The 16,466-nt window shown below is 45.9% G+C and overlaps 1 protein-coding gene across 5 annotated transcripts; it reads left to right on the top strand.

The window, feature by feature from the left end:
* The first annotated feature begins 9,999 nt into the window (after window positions 1-9,999).
* On the top strand, window positions 10,000-16,425 carry B4galt3 (beta-1,4-galactosyltransferase 3). Of its 5 annotated transcripts, none has more exons than XM_075989095.1 (8): window positions 10,000-10,368; window positions 11,143-11,321; window positions 11,653-11,935; window positions 12,471-12,706; window positions 13,764-13,954; window positions 14,071-14,193; window positions 15,426-15,530; window positions 15,611-16,425. In XM_075989095.1, the coding sequence occupies exons 3-8, from the start codon at window positions 11,677-11,679 to the stop codon at window positions 15,879-15,881; spliced, it is 1,185 nt and encodes a 394-aa protein (XP_075845210.1). In that variant the 5' UTR covers window positions 10,000-10,368; window positions 11,143-11,321; window positions 11,653-11,676; the 3' UTR covers window positions 15,882-16,425. The 5 variants fall into 5 exon arrangements, with proteins under 5 accessions (XP_075845210.1, XP_075845207.1, XP_075845211.1 ...); XM_075989092.1 differs by having other exon boundaries at window positions 11,143-11,311; window positions 11,641-11,935; XM_075989096.1 differs by having other exon boundaries at window positions 11,143-11,311; window positions 11,664-11,935.
* Window positions 16,426-16,466: the final 41 nt, after the last annotated feature.

The following is a 16,466-nucleotide window of genomic DNA, read 5'->3' on the forward strand; positions in this document are numbered from 1 at the left end:
ACTCTAGCTCCCCCTCTTTCCTCTCCACACAGTATTTTTTTTCTCTGTCTCTAAAATACTAGATTGACAGTGGTAAAGCAGTATCTCATTGGTCAGAGCTTGCCAGGGAGGAGGGGCCAAGGGACCGGGTTCAAAGGATTAACATTTTATTGGGTAAGAGAAAGATGCTTCTGAGCCAGTTGAATACCTTCCCCATTGACTGTTGCTGGGGGGGCGGGGAGCCAAGATCTTTGGCAGCAAGAGTCACCAGCTGACAGCTGGAGGAAACCACGAGCTCTAAATATGCTTGGAAAAAGGGGAGTCGGAGAAGGTGGGGGAGCAATATACTCAACAACATCCCCAGACAGGACCTTATATGGGGGCAGGCTCAGAGTACTTCATTAGCCTCGGGAAGGAGAGGAAGGGCGGAAGTATATTTAAGCACTCACTATAGTCTTCAACTAACAAAAGTCCCATGAGCTCTCGCAAACAGTGACACACATTTTACACACCCCCTGATAGAGACATGTTAGGCACATTCTCTTGATAATGTATATGCAAATGTCCATGAGAGAAAGAGACAAGAGAGACAGAAGAGGTGGAGAAGTATAAAGCGAAAGAGGAGGGGGCTGGAGAGATGGCTCAGTGGTTAAGAGCATTGCCTGCTCTTCCAAAGGTCCTGAGTTCAATTCCCAGCAACCACATGGTGGCTCACAACCACCTGTAAAGAGGTCTGGCACCCTCTTCTGGCCTTCAGGCATACACACAGAATATTGTATACATAATAAATAAATAAATATAAAAAAAAAAAAATAAAGCGAAAGAGGAGAAAGAGGAGAGAGGAGAGAGATCAAGAAAATGAGTCTCAAGAATAAGTTAAAAATCCTGCTTGGGGGTGAGGGGTGGGTGGGCTGGAGGGATGGCTTAACAGTTTAAAGAGCAGTGGTTGCTCTTCCAGAGGTCCTGAGTTTAATTCCCAGCAATCACAGGGTATCTTCACAACTATCTCTAGTGGAATCTGATGCCCTCTTCTGGCATAAAGGCATAATGCAGATAGAGCACTCATATACATAAAATAAATAATATGAAATCTTTAAAAAATCCTGCTGGGAGCCAGGCGATGGTGGCGCACGCCTTTAATCCCAGCACTCGGGAGGCAGAGGCAGGCGGATCTCTGTGAGTTTGTGATGGAGGAAGGTCATTGGCTAATAAAGGACCTGCCTTGGCTCATTTCTACCTAGCCTCTTCTAGGCTAACTCTCGCACCTGGACTAGCCCATTTCTTATCATCTGTATAGCACCGGTCTTACCGGGAAGATTCTAGCCTAAGTCCATCCTGGGTCGGAGCTTCATAGCGTGCATCTTCCCTGGAGCGGGGAGCATGGCATCTCTCTGAGGCGTCTGCTCCCGAGAGGAGAGCTGTGGAGTCTGACCTCACTTCCTCTTCCTCCCAGCGTTCTGTTCTGTTTACTCCACCTACCTATGCTCTAACCAATAAAATGGGCCAAGGCAGTTCCTTTATTAGCCTGGTCTACAAGAGCTAGTTCCAGGACAGGCTCCAAAACCACAAAGAAACCCTGTCTCGAAAAAACCAAAAAAAAAAAAAGAAAAAGAAAAAGACTGATAATGTTCCAGCATATGCTTCTAGTAAAATGAAACTTTTTTGCATATTACAACATAAAACATATTATAGGTATAGCATACAATCCTACAGGACAAGCAGTTATAGAAAGTTGTAATTGCACTTTAAAATAAATGCTTAAGTGCTGGAGAGATGGCTCAGAATTCCTGAGTTCTATTTCTAGAACTATACAGTGGCTCACAATGACCTAGAATGAGATCTGGTGCCCTCTTCTGGCATGTAGGCATAAATACAGGCAGAACACTGTATACATAATAAATCCTTTTTAAAAAAGAAATTCTTAATAAGCAAAAGGGGTAATAATGACCCCTAGAGTCAGATTGCACAAAACTTTTTTTTTTCGAGACAGGGTTTCTCTGTGGTTTTGGAGCCTGTCCTGGAACTAGACCAGGCTGGTCTCGAACTCACAGAGATCCGCCTGCCTCTGCCTCATAAGTGCTGGGACTAAAGGCGTGCGCCACCACTGCCCAGCTGCACAATACTTAATTGATTTTAAACTTTTTAAATGCTAAGAAAAAGGGAACAACATCTGCAGAGAGACTTTAGATAACAGAAAAGACCGCTGAACTGAACCAGCCAGTATACTTTAAAGATGTGGAAAATGTTATGTTGGGGAAGAGGTTTTACTTTTATTTTTTCAGGAAAAGAAAAGTATGGATACTGTCAAATTGACAAGGATTCCATTTGAAACAGGAGAGACCTTTTGATTGGATCGTTGATTGGTCGTTCATCAACCAATGTGGCGATTCACCCTGACAAGAGGGAAAACTCACCAAATTAAGGCAGGGACAGGGATTTGGTTTTGTCTGTCCAAGAAAATAAAAACATCCAACTGAAGAATGTGTAGAGCTTTGGACAAATGAATCATTGAAAAAAGAAGGGAGAACCATCTGAGAAAAGTAGCAGGAAAAGGAGTAATATAGCCCTTTGGTATAGAATACTTCCTATAGAATAGAATTTCATAAACCTTTCAAAATGTCTGCTTTTGCTGGTTTCTACAGACACGTTAAACATGTAGTCTTTATGTAATCCAACTTAATTCAAAACTAAGGCTGGCTTTGGAGTTGGAGTGTGGCTTTCTCCTTCTCTAAACCCAAGCATGTCTGTTAAATGAAAATTCAAAGTCTCTATCTCATATCTGAAGAGCCACTTGATATGGGACAGAAGAAAACTAAAATCTAGAGACTATTGTATTGTTACTAATCTCATACCCCTCAAATTTATTTTGACTCTTTAAAGCTTTTTTTAAGGTATAAGTATTATCTCAAAATATAAACTTTGCTTTGATATTAATGTTATTATAAAGTACTAACTAATTCTAACCTTGGGCTTCATGTAACTTCCTGTATGTGATTTCAGGCCTGAGTTTAAAGAGCTATTTAGGAATTAAGTCTGGATATCCCAGGCGTATTTAGTAGATCATGGTCCTTTAATATACAGCATAAGACATTAAATATTTTTCAGTTTTCTACAGTTAACGATAAACATTTCTAACAACAATCTCTGAAGTCTCCAAAAAAGATGAGGGGGCCCCACAACGACGATTCTACCTGGATTGTGATAATGCCATTAAGCTGATAAAAACCACCTAAAGATTGGCTTTGGGCTGCAAACTGCTCGGGATAATTCCAAGGTGGCTAGTTGAGATGACCCACCTTCAGGCACTACTCCAGCCAGTACTTCAGATAAATCCTACACTTTCCCGTTACTCAGAAGCTGGCAACACATGACACAGCTAACTCTCCCAGGATTTGACTGTTGCTTTATTTTTTTTTCAGGGTCCCTTCGAGAAGCATCACCCCCCCCCCCCAGACAACAGGAAGTAATTTTAAGAACACAATGGCCACATTCCCAAGAGGTGGGTATGGATGGTTTATGGTCTTTTACTTGGTTATGGATATTTGTCATCATGTAGGGGAGTTGTTTACAAGTTATTATTGGGTACAGTAAAAAAAAAGGGGGGTATAGATATAAGATAAAATGGTAGATTATTGGATCTAATTTCAAACTAAAAGCAATAAGTAGACTTAAATAATTTACATTGGTATAGATTTTTGTATATTGATACAAATTTAAGGTTATTTTTGTTACACTGTATGTATGTTTCTACTCCTGTTTAAGATATTTTTGTAGGGCCGGGCGGTGGTGGCGCACGCCTTTAATCCCAGCACTCGGGAGGCAGAGGCAGGCGGATCTCTGTGAGTTCGAGGCCAGCCTGGTCTACAAGAGCTAGTTCCGGGACAAGCACCAAAACTACAGAGAAACCCTGTCTCGAAAAAAACCAAAAAAAAAAAAAAGATATTTTTGTAGGGCTGGAGAGATGGCTCAGTGGTTAAGAGCATTGCCTGCTCTTCCAAAGGTCCTGAGTTCAATTCCCAGCAACCATATGGTGGCTCACAACCATCTGTAATGAGGTCTTGTGCCCTCTTCTGGCCTGCAGGCATACACACAGACAGAATTTTGTATGCATAATAAATAAATATTTTTAAAAAAATATTTTAAAAAAAGATATTTTTGTAGGGGCTGGAGAGATGGCTCAGAGGTTAAGAGCACTGAATGCTCTTTCAGAGGTCCTGAGTTCAAATCCCAGCAACCAAATGGTGGCTCACAACCATCTGTAATGAAATCTGGTACCCTCTTCTGGCCTGCAGGCATACATGGAGGCTGAACACTGTGTATATAATAAATAAATAAATAAATAAAAATAATGGTTGTAGTTTGTAAAAAAAAGAGATATTTTGTATATTGTTACAAATTTGATGTTATTGCCCTTATACTGTGCATCTGTTTTCATTTTTGCTTAAGGTATTACCTATACAGCTTGTTTAATTGTGCAATAAATAAATAAATTTGCCAATTATTTATGAACTGGACATTGAGAATGTATTTCTTACTTGATAATTGTTCTTGTTGTATGTAGTTCCATTTTGGTTCCTTTCTATTTGGACAATAATAATTCTTATTGTATATAGTTTTACTATGTTAAAATTAGAGTCTTTTCTTCTTTTAAATATTTATTTAACTTTATTTTATGTGTATTTGGTATGAAGGTGGTCAGATCGTTGTGGTCTGGGACCAGCCCGGACCACAATTTTTTTCTCAGGTCAGCGGGGAGGTGTGGTGTAACACCCGATTTTGTGTTACACCCTCGGTACAGTTCGCGCGCCCCTGTACCGAACGAACGCGAGTCCAGCGAGGGCCTGGAGATTGAAAAGAACACAGAGAGAGACCAGGGTCATTCGAACGGAGATCAGCCGACTGCCAGTTTATTCAGCACTGGGGGAGTCCTTATCTACCTGACTGCAGCACAAGGATCTCCGCCCAGGCAGGTGGGAAATTACCATATTAACAATGGAGTAAATGCCCTGCAGCTAACCACCAGGCGGGGCAGGGAGAGCACAGAAACACACAGGAAGCTTAGGTAGCTGATCATAAACTGTCCCCGCGAATGCACCCCAGGAATAAGGGAGACCAGGGCCCTACAGTGTGGGAATAAAGGCATAACTCACGTGACTTTATTGGGAGGGAGTTTTCAGGGATCTTTCTGAGATCACATCCTGAAAATCTCCTGCGCTTATTCTCCATACAGTTTTTATATGTAAACTGAGGGGAAGTTCATTAGCATTCTGTTTCCTAGGTAGCCGGGAAAATGACTGCGGTCATGTCCTCACTTATCTATGCCCCCTTTGTCACGTCTTCCTATCTATGGCTGCTCTTGTCAAACATAGACTGAATTAGCACCTCTTTCCCAGGTGTCCTCCCAAATTACAAAGAAGGAGCAGAACAACATTAGCAGACCCTGACCCTTTGTCTAGGATGGCGTCAGTTTGTCTCGAACCTGTGGGGCAGGGGCAAACTGGCCTGAAATTCTGGTCGCCATACATTGTATGTAATATGAGCCTGTATAATATGGCCCTACATCAGATTCCCTGGAACTGGAATTACAGACAGCTGTGAGCTGCCGTCGGGTGATAGGAATTGAACCCTGGTCCTCTGGGTGAGCAGCCAGAGCTCTTAACTGCTGAGCCATCTCTCTTGCACCAAGCCTTTCCTTCTTAATTGCACAAAAAGGGGAAAATGCAGCCGGGCAGTGGCCTTTAATCCCAGCACTCGGGAGGCAGAGGCAGGCGGATCTCTGTGAGTGCGAGACCAGCCTGGTCTACAGAGCTAGTTCCGGGACAGGCTCCAAAGCCACAGAGAAACCCTGTCTCGAAAAACAAAAAAACAAAAAAAAAGGGGGGGGGAATATTTCGGGAATTATGTCATTGGTCCACTAGCAACTGAGAGGAACATTTTGAGGATGGACATGGCAAGAGGCGGAGTGGCGGAGTACAGTCTTTTTGAAGCAGAAAGCCGCGCGGGCAGGGCTTTTCATTGGTAGCTTGCAACCCACCTCAGGTTTTTATCTTACATTTTGTTCTTTAGTTTTATGATAAATAAGCAAAAGAAATCAGTAACACCATACAAATCCAGACTCCCTGTGTAGTTCCCATCTTTTTTTTAAATTATTTATTATATATACAATGTACGACCTGTAGGCCAGAAGAAGGCACCAGACCTCATTACAGATGGTTGTGAGCCACTATGTGGTTGCTGGGAATTGAACTCAGGACCTCTGGACCACCAGGGCTCATCTTTACTGTGTGTCTCTAGCCTTTTATGACCATATGAGCCAAACCTTAAATTGCTAAGTGGTAGCTAGGCCCTCTGCTGTGGCTCTGGCGGCTGGCTCCATCCCCTTCTCGGTCTGTGAGCCTTAAACCTGTTTAAGAATTTAAGCAAGAGGGAGCTGGAGAGATGGCTCAGTGGTTAAGAGCATTGCCTGCTCTTCCAAAGGTCCTGAGTTCAATTCCCAGCAACCACATGGTGGCTCACAACCATCTGTAATGAGGTCTGGTGCCCTCTTCTGGTCTGCAGGCATACACACAGATACAATACTGTATACATAATAAATAAATATTTAAAAAAAAAAAAAAAGAATTTAAGCAAGAATTGAATTCAACTACCCCAGCTCTAGGAAGCTGGTGCCTGCACTGTGGCAGGTGTTTTTACTTAGCTTTTTGTTTCTACTTAATGTGAGAGCTACTCAAGTGTTTGCTGTATGGCACAGCCTCTTAAAGGGGCTGTATCCATTGGGGGAGGGAAGTTTTTTCTTTTTTCAGCTTTTTCAGGCCCTATGTGGAAATCCGGGCCCCACATTGGACCACCACTTCATACTACATAGCCTTGGCTAGGCTGGAGTCTACTTAATGTAGACCAGGTTGACCTCACCTGCCTCTGCCTGGGATAAAAGACATGAGCCACAACACCCAGTTACTTACATTATTTTTAACAAAAAGATTTAGTCATGTATATGAGTGTTTTCCTTGCATGTATATATGGGTACCACATACCACATGTATTTCTGGTGTCCTTGGAAGCCAGACAATGGCACAGGAACCCTGGTACTAGAATTACAGATGACTGTGAGCTGCTGTGTAAAGCTACTGATCATCAAACCCAGGTCCTCTACAAGAGCAATGTGTGCTCTTAGCCACCAAACCGTCTCTCTAGCTCCAACAATACGTTATTTGCATAAGCTTTATCTCACTGCTGATTTCTATAGTAACTGCCTTCTTGCGCCTGTCTTTTTACTTGTTGCCAAGGCTAAGTAAACAACCACAGAGCTAGAGATCCAGCTTCAGTCTTGACCACTTTATTGATGCTCCACATCTCCACCAGAGAAACATTCTGAGTGGAGCATTCTGGTCAGAGCAGTTTCATGCCTTCTTCTTGCTCTTGAGATAAAACCAGGGCATTAAAAATTGTGGTGAACCTACATCTGTTGTGTGATTTTTTTACTCTTTTGACTTTTTTGGGGGGGGGGCGCCACCCAGCTCCCAAATAACCTGGGGGCTTATTCCTACTTATGAATGCCCGGCCTTAGTTAAGTTTGTTTCTTTCCAGCTTTTCTTAACTTAAATTATCCCATCTACCTTTTGCCTCTGGGCTTTGATCTTTCTCTATTTCTGTATACCTTTCAGTGGTTTGCTGTGTAGCTGAGGGGCCAGCCTGACAGCCTCTTCTCATTTCCTCATTGCTCCTTATTCTCTTGCTCCCAAATTTCTCCTTCTGTTTATGCTCTCTGCCTGCTAACCCTGCCTATCCTTGTTACTACCTTGCTATTGGTCGGTCAGCCCTTTATTAGGAACATGAGTTGTTTTTAGACAGGCAAAGAGTCACAGCTTCAGAGTTAAACAAATGCAGCATAAACAAAAGCAACACACCTTAAAATAATATTTCCCAACATACAGACTCAGCTCCATACTTTTTCTTTTTCTTTCTTTTTTTTTTTTTTTTTTTTTTTTTGGTTTTTCGAGACAGGGTTTCTCTGTCATTTTGGAGCCTGTCCTGGAACTAGCTCTTGTAGACCAGGCTGATCTCGAACTCACAGAGATCCGCCTGCCTCTGCCTCCCGAGTTCTGGGATTAAAGGCGCGCGCCACCACCGTCCGGCTCAGCTCCATACTTTTTAAAGGGGGTTTACAGTCTTTTGATTTTGTTTTTTTTTTCCTCATTTATTGATTGACTGTGTGTGTATATGTGTGTGGGCACATATGTCATAGTATAAATGTGTGGAAGTCAGGATATCCTGTGGGAGTCAGGGCTCCCCTACCAGTGCTTTTCAAGCATCAAATTCAGGTCTTCGGGGTTGGCAGCAAGTGCTTTTCCCTGTCCTGTCACTGTCATCTGACTTTTCCACGCTTAGAATATTTTACAACCTGCTTGAGCTCCAGTCACAAATCCCAGCATTCAGATTTGTTATATTTTGACACTTAAAATGGTTAGAGATACTTTCTTTCTTTTTTCTTTTCTTTTCTTTTCTTTTTTTTTTTTGGGGGGGGACAGGGTTTCTCTGTAGCTTTTGGTGCCTGTCCTTGAACTCACAGAGATCTGCCTGCCTCTGCCTCCCAAGTGCTGGGACTAACTAAAGGTGTGCATCATCATAGTCCAGCTGGTTGGAGAGACTTTCTTCACAATGATCGTAAAAGGAAAAAAGATGAGGGAAGCAGGAAGAACAGGGTTAGGAAATCTGACAATGTGTCAAATTAGTCTTTATTCAGCCTCAAAATGTCATGAAGAACAGAGGGGTACTTGGTGAACTGCCTTGACAGGATTCTTGCTGAAGGCAGATGGGGGCGATCAGAAAGCGTGGGGATGGTGGGTGGTACAATTCTTGCTTATCTGGCTTGACAGGATTCTTTCTGGTTAAAACTATTTAGGCAGTACCAAGATAGGGCCACCAAAGATAAGATCTAGTTAAAAAGAGAGCCTAGCCAGGTGGTGGTTGCACAACCTTTAATCCCGGGAGGCAGAGGCAAGTGGGTCTGAGTTGGAGACCAGATCGAGTTCTAGGACGGCCAGGGTAACACAAAGAAACCCAGTCTTGAAACCTCCCGCCCCCAAAGTCTTTTTTAATAGTCATATACAAAGGGAACATTTGTTTATAGTGCTTAAATGATGAAGGAATTGACTTTACAGAGCTCATGTTTACAGATGACTATAAAACTGAATGAGAAAATGGAGACAAATACTTGGCTTTGTTTTTCTCCAAGAGGTGTTTACTAGACAAGACAGAGTTTGCGCGCAGGTCACTCACCTATACTGAGTTGTAAGGTAACTTTCGTGAAAACAATGTTTAAAGCAAGATATGCTACAGACAAGTCCTTCAGGCTTCCCACTAGACATGACTGACTACCTTTGAGAAGCTTGCCAGCATTGCCGCATGTGAATAACGAGGTGTACTTTCTTTTTCTTTTCTCTTTTGGTTTTTCGAGACAGGGATTCTCTGTAGCTATGGAGCCTATCCAGGAACTCACTCTGGAGACCAGGCTGGCCTCAAACTACAGAGATCGGCCTGTCTCTGCCTCCCGAGTGCTAAGATTAAAGGCGTGCAACACCACCGGCGGCTGAGGTGTCCTTTTGAGTCATCGTGATCATTGCACTATTTTGTTTGTAGCTCCCCACCACACACACACACACACACACACACACACACACACACGCACGCACACGCACGCACACACACAGAGGAGACAGTGCACTTTTTAGGGCAAACGCCGTAGGTAATTGGCTTTTTATTGTTTCCTTTTATGAACATTTGCTTTTAAGAAATAATAAACTATGGTCTGGTAGACGCCACTGGATTAAATATCTTGCACATCGTCGTAGCGTTCATTTTAGTCTAATACTTAGGAAAGCGTATTTACATCAGAGCCGACGCTGCTTTTCCGTCCACGTGCTCTCCTTCCCTGTTAACTACGGGGATACAAACGCCTGTCACAGAGTAACAGCTTCGATACTAAGTAGCACTAGGCTACAGGGGGCGCCATTGACACACTTGGGAAAGGGCTCAGCGCGCCCTGGGGATGAGAACGTCCGATGCACCAGAAACTGGTTCTCAGCCTTACTGAGAAACAAGGGCTTTGAGCTGCTGTGCTCCGATGTGAGCAGTGGAGCCCCGCAAGGAGACTGTGAGGTGGAGAGGAAGATCGGGGTTCTGGGACTCCTCCAAGACAACAGCGAGCTTCTCAGCGGTGCAGGTCACCAGCTCCCGGGCTAACAGGCCGGGCGCTGCTGGGCCCCTGCGCCTGCCCGCTAGAGGCTCCGCCCCGTGACGCGGGCCCCGCCCCCTGCGCCCGCTTCCAAGATGGCGGCGGCAATATCTGCCCGGCTGTCCGAGCGACGGTGACGACGGGGAGCAGACCAGGTATGGTGGGCTTGGAACCTCGGAGACAGAGTCCTCGGAGAAAGGATCGGGAGGTCGGGGGGCGGGGAGGAGAAGTTCTGAGTAAAGGCTGCAAAACCAGATTGAGCACAGACAGGGTCTCGGGTGGAAATGTGGACGCGGGCCGGTGCCTTCACGTTGCACGGTAGGGAGAGACACAAGAGACTGAGATGGGATGGGCGTGCCCGAAAAGAATGGGGTTCCAAGCCCCATCCCCCGCGCGCGCAAAGCGCTGACCACGCCCTTCCAGGTGAGCCGGCCCAGGTGTCCTGGGCCGAGTCTGCCCTGGCCCTCGCTCCCTACTTCTCACTTCACCTAGAGCTCGCCTCCCCACCCCCACTAGGGTTGGAGCGAGGTGGACAAGGACACCACCCCCACCCTTCTCTGGGCTTCGCTCCGGGGTTGCTTGCTTGTAGCTCCCAGGTGGTCAAGCACCCTGCACCTGCGGAGGCGCTCCCTAGTACGTGAAGAACTGAAAGAACCTGTTTCCAATGTTTTCTAGGCCACGCCAAGGTCCTGTCACGACTCTCTTGCCTCTTGAATAGTTTTTTTTTTTTTGTACCTCTATTCATTTTCCTGTCCCCCACCCCCCAAACAAATTTGTTGGAATACAGAGTTAGGTACAGATCTGACACTTGCCCCTCTGCCGCAGGGAGCCTGAGACTTGACCTGGCGTCTTTTCTTTTTCCAATGACTTTCCCGCACTCCCCAGGATGGGAAAGTTGTTTCTTCCTGATTGTGAACTTTGCTGTACAGGTCACTGGTTCTCCTTGATCACGTCTGTCCCCGCTGGTCCCACGCTGGCTGTTGGAATGCCCTTTTCTGTCTTCTGTGGCAGTTCCAATTTTAGATAATGCCTCTCCTCTCTGCTCCCCGGGGACCTCCTGGAGCCCCCATGATCCGGAAGAAGACAGCTTGAACACAGGTGCGTCTCTCTCTTCTTTTCTAAGATTGGGTTTTAAAGACTTCTGAAGTGAACTTGGGATTTGAATGATGTAAGCTTTCTTGAGGGTGGAGACCGAAAGTGGGTGCCGTGGATGAAAATGAAACGAGTTTTAGTGACTTGTATTAAGGACTGGTAATGACTGGCTACATTCTGGGCTGTTTTTTTTTTTCTTCCTTGTTTGATTACAGCAGTGTTCTTTTTGTGACTTTGTTCTCTGCCCATTTTTTCTTCCTCCTCCCGGCACCGCTTTCATCTCTACCCGCTGATGTCTCCGCTGCCTTGCTCTCTGCCTTCCTGCTTGCTTCCAGAAATCTCTTGACTCTTTCCCTAGCCCTCAAGTCAGGATGTTGCGGAGGCTACTGGAGAGGCCATGCACACTGGCCCTGCTTGTGGGCTCCCAGCTGGCGGTTATGATGTATCTGTCACTTGGGGGCTTCCGAAGCCTTAGTGCCCTATTTGGTCGAGATCAGGGCCCAACGTTTGATTATTCTCATCCCCGCGATGTCTATAGTAACCTCAGTCACCTGCCTGGAGCCCCTGTCGCGGCAGGGGCTCCTCCAGCTCAAGCTCTGCCTTACTGTCCAGAAAGATCTCCTTTCTTAGGTGAGTACCAAGGGAAGAAGGTGAAGAAGAGAACAAGGTGAGGGGGCAGGGAGCCTTGGACAGGCATGTATAGAGACTTAGGTTAATGTATTCTAAACTGGGCTCATGTTGAGATGGAGTAGCCTGTGAATTCAGAGGTTAGATTAAGCTCTTGGGTCCCAAGCTTTCCACTGTCTGCCCATTTTATGGGCTCTTTATGCCCCAGGGTGGAAATTACTTCTCTTGTAGATGAGTCTTGGCTTTATTAGGTAGAAGTCCTTTTGCTCTTCTCCTGTAGCTTCAGTGTGGGACAAGAGAAAGTTATATAAACCCTAAAATAAGAAAGTAAGTAGTCCAAGGTAAGGAGCCTGCCTGCAGCTTTAGGCTTTGCGGAGCTGTCTTAATGAAGGGAAATCCAAGGTGTGTTAGATTTTTGAGTGAGTCCTTGGGGGAAGTGAGCCCTGAATCAGGCTATTTGGCCAGAGGTATTCTCAGATTCTGATGCCCGTTTTCTCCTCGTGTCTCCAATTTCTGAACTTGCCTTTCCTACCAACAGTGGGTCCTGTGTCAGTATCCTTCAGCCCGGTGCCATCCCTAGCAGAGATTGTGGAGCGGAACCCCCGGGTGGAACCAGGGGGCCGGTACCGTCCTGCAGAATGTGAGCCGCGCTCGCGAACGGCCATAATTGTGCCTCATCGTGCCAGGGAGCACCATCTGCGTCTGCTGCTCTACCACCTGCACCCCTTCCTACAGCGCCAACAGCTTGCCTATGGCATCTATGTCATCCACCAGGTATCCCCACATCCACCACGTGTCCCCACTTTCCACCTTACTCTTGTTATTTGTTTTTTTCATTTAGTTTTTGTTTGTTTTGTTTTTTGAGACAGGGTTTCTCTGTGTTGTAGTTTTGGCTGTCCTGGAACTCACTCTGTAGACCAGGCTGGCCTTGAACTCACAGAAATCCACCTGCTTCTGCCTCCCAGGTGTTGGGGTTAAAGACATGCGCCACCAACACCTGGCTTCTTCCTCTTTCTTTGATGTTAAGGAAGCTCAAATAAATGCCTCTTCTCTCATCTAATGGTTCTGTGGGATAACTGTAAAAGGATTAGACAATAGATAATTGGAGCCTTCCTCTTTCAACTTTGTTAGTCCCATTCTTTTTCTGTCAGGTCTGTCTCCCTGTTATGTTAGGGTATTCTTACTCTCCTATATTTTTTCTATGATTTTTCCTTTGTTTTGTTTTGTAAAGATTTGTTTATTATGTATACAGCATTCTGCCTGCATATATCCCTACAGGCTAGAAGAGGGCATCATATCTCATTATAGATGGTTATAAGCCCCCGTATGGTTGCTGGGAATTGAACTCAGGACCTTTGGAAGAACAGCCAAGTGCTCTTAACCTCTAAACCTCTCCAGCCCCTCTTTGTTTTGTTTTTTAAGATAGGGTCTCATGTAGCCAAGGCTGGCCTAAAAATTTATTATGTAGCTCAGGATGACCTTTTCTGATCCTCCTACATCTACCTTCCCACACTGGGGTTACAGGCACACGATGCCATGCTTGGTTTTATATGGTGCTGAGAATGGTACCCAGAGCGTAATGAATGCTAGGTAACACTCTACCAACTGAGCCACATCTCCAGCCCTTGTTTTGCTTATAGTCTACCTAAGATCTTCCTGTCTGTCTTCTGAGTGCTGGGATTACACTCAGGTACCGCCACGCTCAGCTGTCTGTTTTGTTCTTCCTTCTCTTGGCCCCATATTCCGCTTAGATCCTTCCTCTTTCCACTTCAGCACTCGTGCACAGAGTGCTTTCTCCATGCTGAACCCGGTCCCCTTCGTTATCTTCTAGGCTGGTAATGGAACGTTTAACAGGGCAAAGCTACTGAATGTTGGGGTGCGGGAAGCCCTGCGCGATGAAGAATGGGACTGCTTGTTCTTACATGACGTGGACCTCCTTCCAGAAAATGATCATAACCTGTATGTGTGCGACCCCCGGGGACCCCGCCACGTTGCTGTTGCCATGAACAAGTTTGGATACAGGTAGAGGGCATGGAAGAGCACTAGAAAGCAACCTTGTAGCAGGTGGAGAGCTCAGGGGATTGTGGGTAGGGTTGATGCTCCAAATTTGTGAAATACAAGGATCTTTTTCTCCTTAGCCTCCCGTACCCCCAGTACTTTGGTGGGGTTTCGGCGCTCACTCCTGACCAGTACCTGAAGATGAACGGCTTCCCCAATGAATATTGGGGCTGGGGTGGTGAGGATGATGACATTGCTACCAGGTCAGACTTGTGACGACACCTCTTTCCCAAACCCTGGCCACAGTCTTTCAACACAGATCTTTAGCTTCCTGGTTCTGCACTGAGCCAATTCTTTCCTTTGACCTTCGTCTACTCAGGTCAGGCTTTGCTCACTGCTGTCTGTCCCGTCAAATTTCACTTTTCTAGATAGATCTGGTTGGTTATATTCTTTGGAAAAGGGGTAAGATCAACTGGAAACATGGAATTCTAGCTCTCAAGAAGGGGCCTAAAGACAGGTTAGCTCTTCATTTTGATAGGCTTATGTAGAGACTGCTTCCGTGAGAACGGAGAAGAGAGATTCTGCTCCATATAGCCCAGAATCACTTTTATCTTTTCTTTTTTTTTTTGGAAAAAGGGGGAGGGGCTCCTACCTGGCATAATGCCCACTCATGTCCTAGCCTGTGAAACATTCTTACCTTTAGCCTCCCCGGAGCCAGTTTCGTGAGCAGTGTATTTGAGCTTGGTATGCCAGGTTCATTGCTTCCCTTCCTCTTTTGTCCCCTGTAACAACATCTTTATGGGAATTCTCATCTGTATGTGTAAATCTTACCCTGAAAATTCTAGATGTATTTTTTTTTTCAGTTCTTTTTCAAACTCTCTCCACCCCTTGCTTTTATGTTTCAGAATTTGGGCTTGTTTAAGGTCCTGAGCATCTGCCTGCTTCTGCGCTTCTCTTTCACACAAGGCAGCAGCTGGAAAGGAGCTGGGTAGTTGAGACACTACTTCTAAATAAGACTTGCTGGGTTAGGGGTGCAGTTCGGTGGTCACGTGTGTCTAGCATACGTAAGCCTCACTTTAAAGCCCAAAGGCAGAGGTGAATGACTCAGGGTCTGCCATTTCTATGCTTTAGACAAAATGGCTCCTTTTCTCTGTCCTCCCAAGACTCCAAGGGCAATTCCCAGGAGCCGTTTAGAAAGGAAGTCTAAGAGTTACCTATCTCTCTCCGCCAGTTCTTTTAGGCCCCCGGGCATCTGGCATTAGGCCCTGCTAACTTGGGTACAGCCAACTTTACCTTCTTTCTATTTGATTTTCTCCTGCCTTCTTGTATCTGGCAGTTTTTATTTATTTATTTTTCTTGCCAGACAGATAGTAATTATTCTTTGTGTGCAGGCCTATGTCATCACTTCCTTGATTGTCTTTACTTTCCTCATTCACCTGCCAGCGTTTTTTTTTCCCACTCTGGCTCCTCCAAGGCTCCCTCCCTTTTCTCATAGGGTACGTCTGGCTGGGATGAAGATCTCTCGACCACCCACCTCTGTGGGACACTATAAGATGGTGAAGCACAGAGGGGACAAAGGCAACGAGGAAAATCCCCACAGGTAGGAAGGGGGTTGTTATTGGGGTCCCCAAACTCCAGGCTATTCCTTTTAGATCTTAGTCTTAAACCTTTAACCTTCAGATTTGACCTCCTGGTCCGCACCCAGAATTCTTGGACACAAGATGGAATGAACTCACTGACATACCAGTTGCTGGCTAGAGAGCTGGGTCCTCTCTATACCAACATCACTGCAGACATTGGGACTGACCCTCGGGGTCCTCGGTCCTCTGGTCCCCGATACCCACCGGGCTCCTCCCAGGCCTTCCGACAAGAGATGCTGCAACGCCGGCCCCCAGTTAGGCCTGGCCCTCTGCCTACTGCCAACCACACAGCTCCCCACGGTTCACACTGACTCTTCTTTGCCCACTTTAATCATGAAACTGAAACGGAGGGATTGTGCTCCCCACACCCTCTGCTCCACACTGCTTTCGGAGGGATGTGAGGGGACTAAACTCTAGTGCTGGGCTGGGGGCAGGGACCTCTCCTCACTGCTAGACTGGAGCTGGGGGCAGGGACCTCTCCTCACTGCTAGACTGGAGCTGGGCTCCTCTAGACCTGGAGGTTCCTCTTTCTAGGGGCCACCTATCAGGGCTTATGACTGTGAATCCTTGTCATTTTATGTGACGAATCCTGGGAGTCCCCTGCCCCCGGGGTAGGAGCAGGGCTGGACCCCAAGCCCCTTCCTCGTCCATGGACGTCACTCTTTTCCAAGAGTGACCTGGCTTCTCCTGGGACCTCTGTGAATATTTATTCTATTTATGGTTCCCAAGAAGCTGTCTGGTGGAGGAAGCCCCTTCCAGGGCATTTCCTGCCTGTGCTGGAGTAGCTCCTCTGGTCTTGGCCCAGGGGGCTAGGATTTTGATATCTTTTCTAATAAAGGACTTTGTCTCATCGTTGCTGGTGCGTTTTGCATTCCAGGACATTTTATCCTCTCCCA

This window comes from Microtus pennsylvanicus, chromosome 10 (assembly GCF_037038515.1).
Source record: "Microtus pennsylvanicus isolate mMicPen1 chromosome 10, mMicPen1.hap1, whole genome shotgun sequence".
Lineage (NCBI taxonomy): Eukaryota > Metazoa > Chordata > Mammalia > Rodentia > Cricetidae > Microtus > Microtus pennsylvanicus.

Excerpts from the sequence above, each read along its gene's own strand:
- B4galt3 (XM_075989095.1), top strand. The coding sequence starts at position 11,677 with ATGTTGCGGAGGCTACTGGAGAGGCCATGCACACTGGCCCTGCTTGTG. Across the intron at positions 13,955-14,070 it reads ATGAACAAGTTTGGATACAG|CCTCCCGTACCCCCAGTACT; the intron begins GTAGAGGGCATG and ends TTTTCTCCTTAG. Across the intron at positions 15,531-15,610 it reads AACGAGGAAAATCCCCACAG|ATTTGACCTCCTGGTCCGCA; the intron begins GTAGGAAGGGGG and ends TTTAACCTTCAG.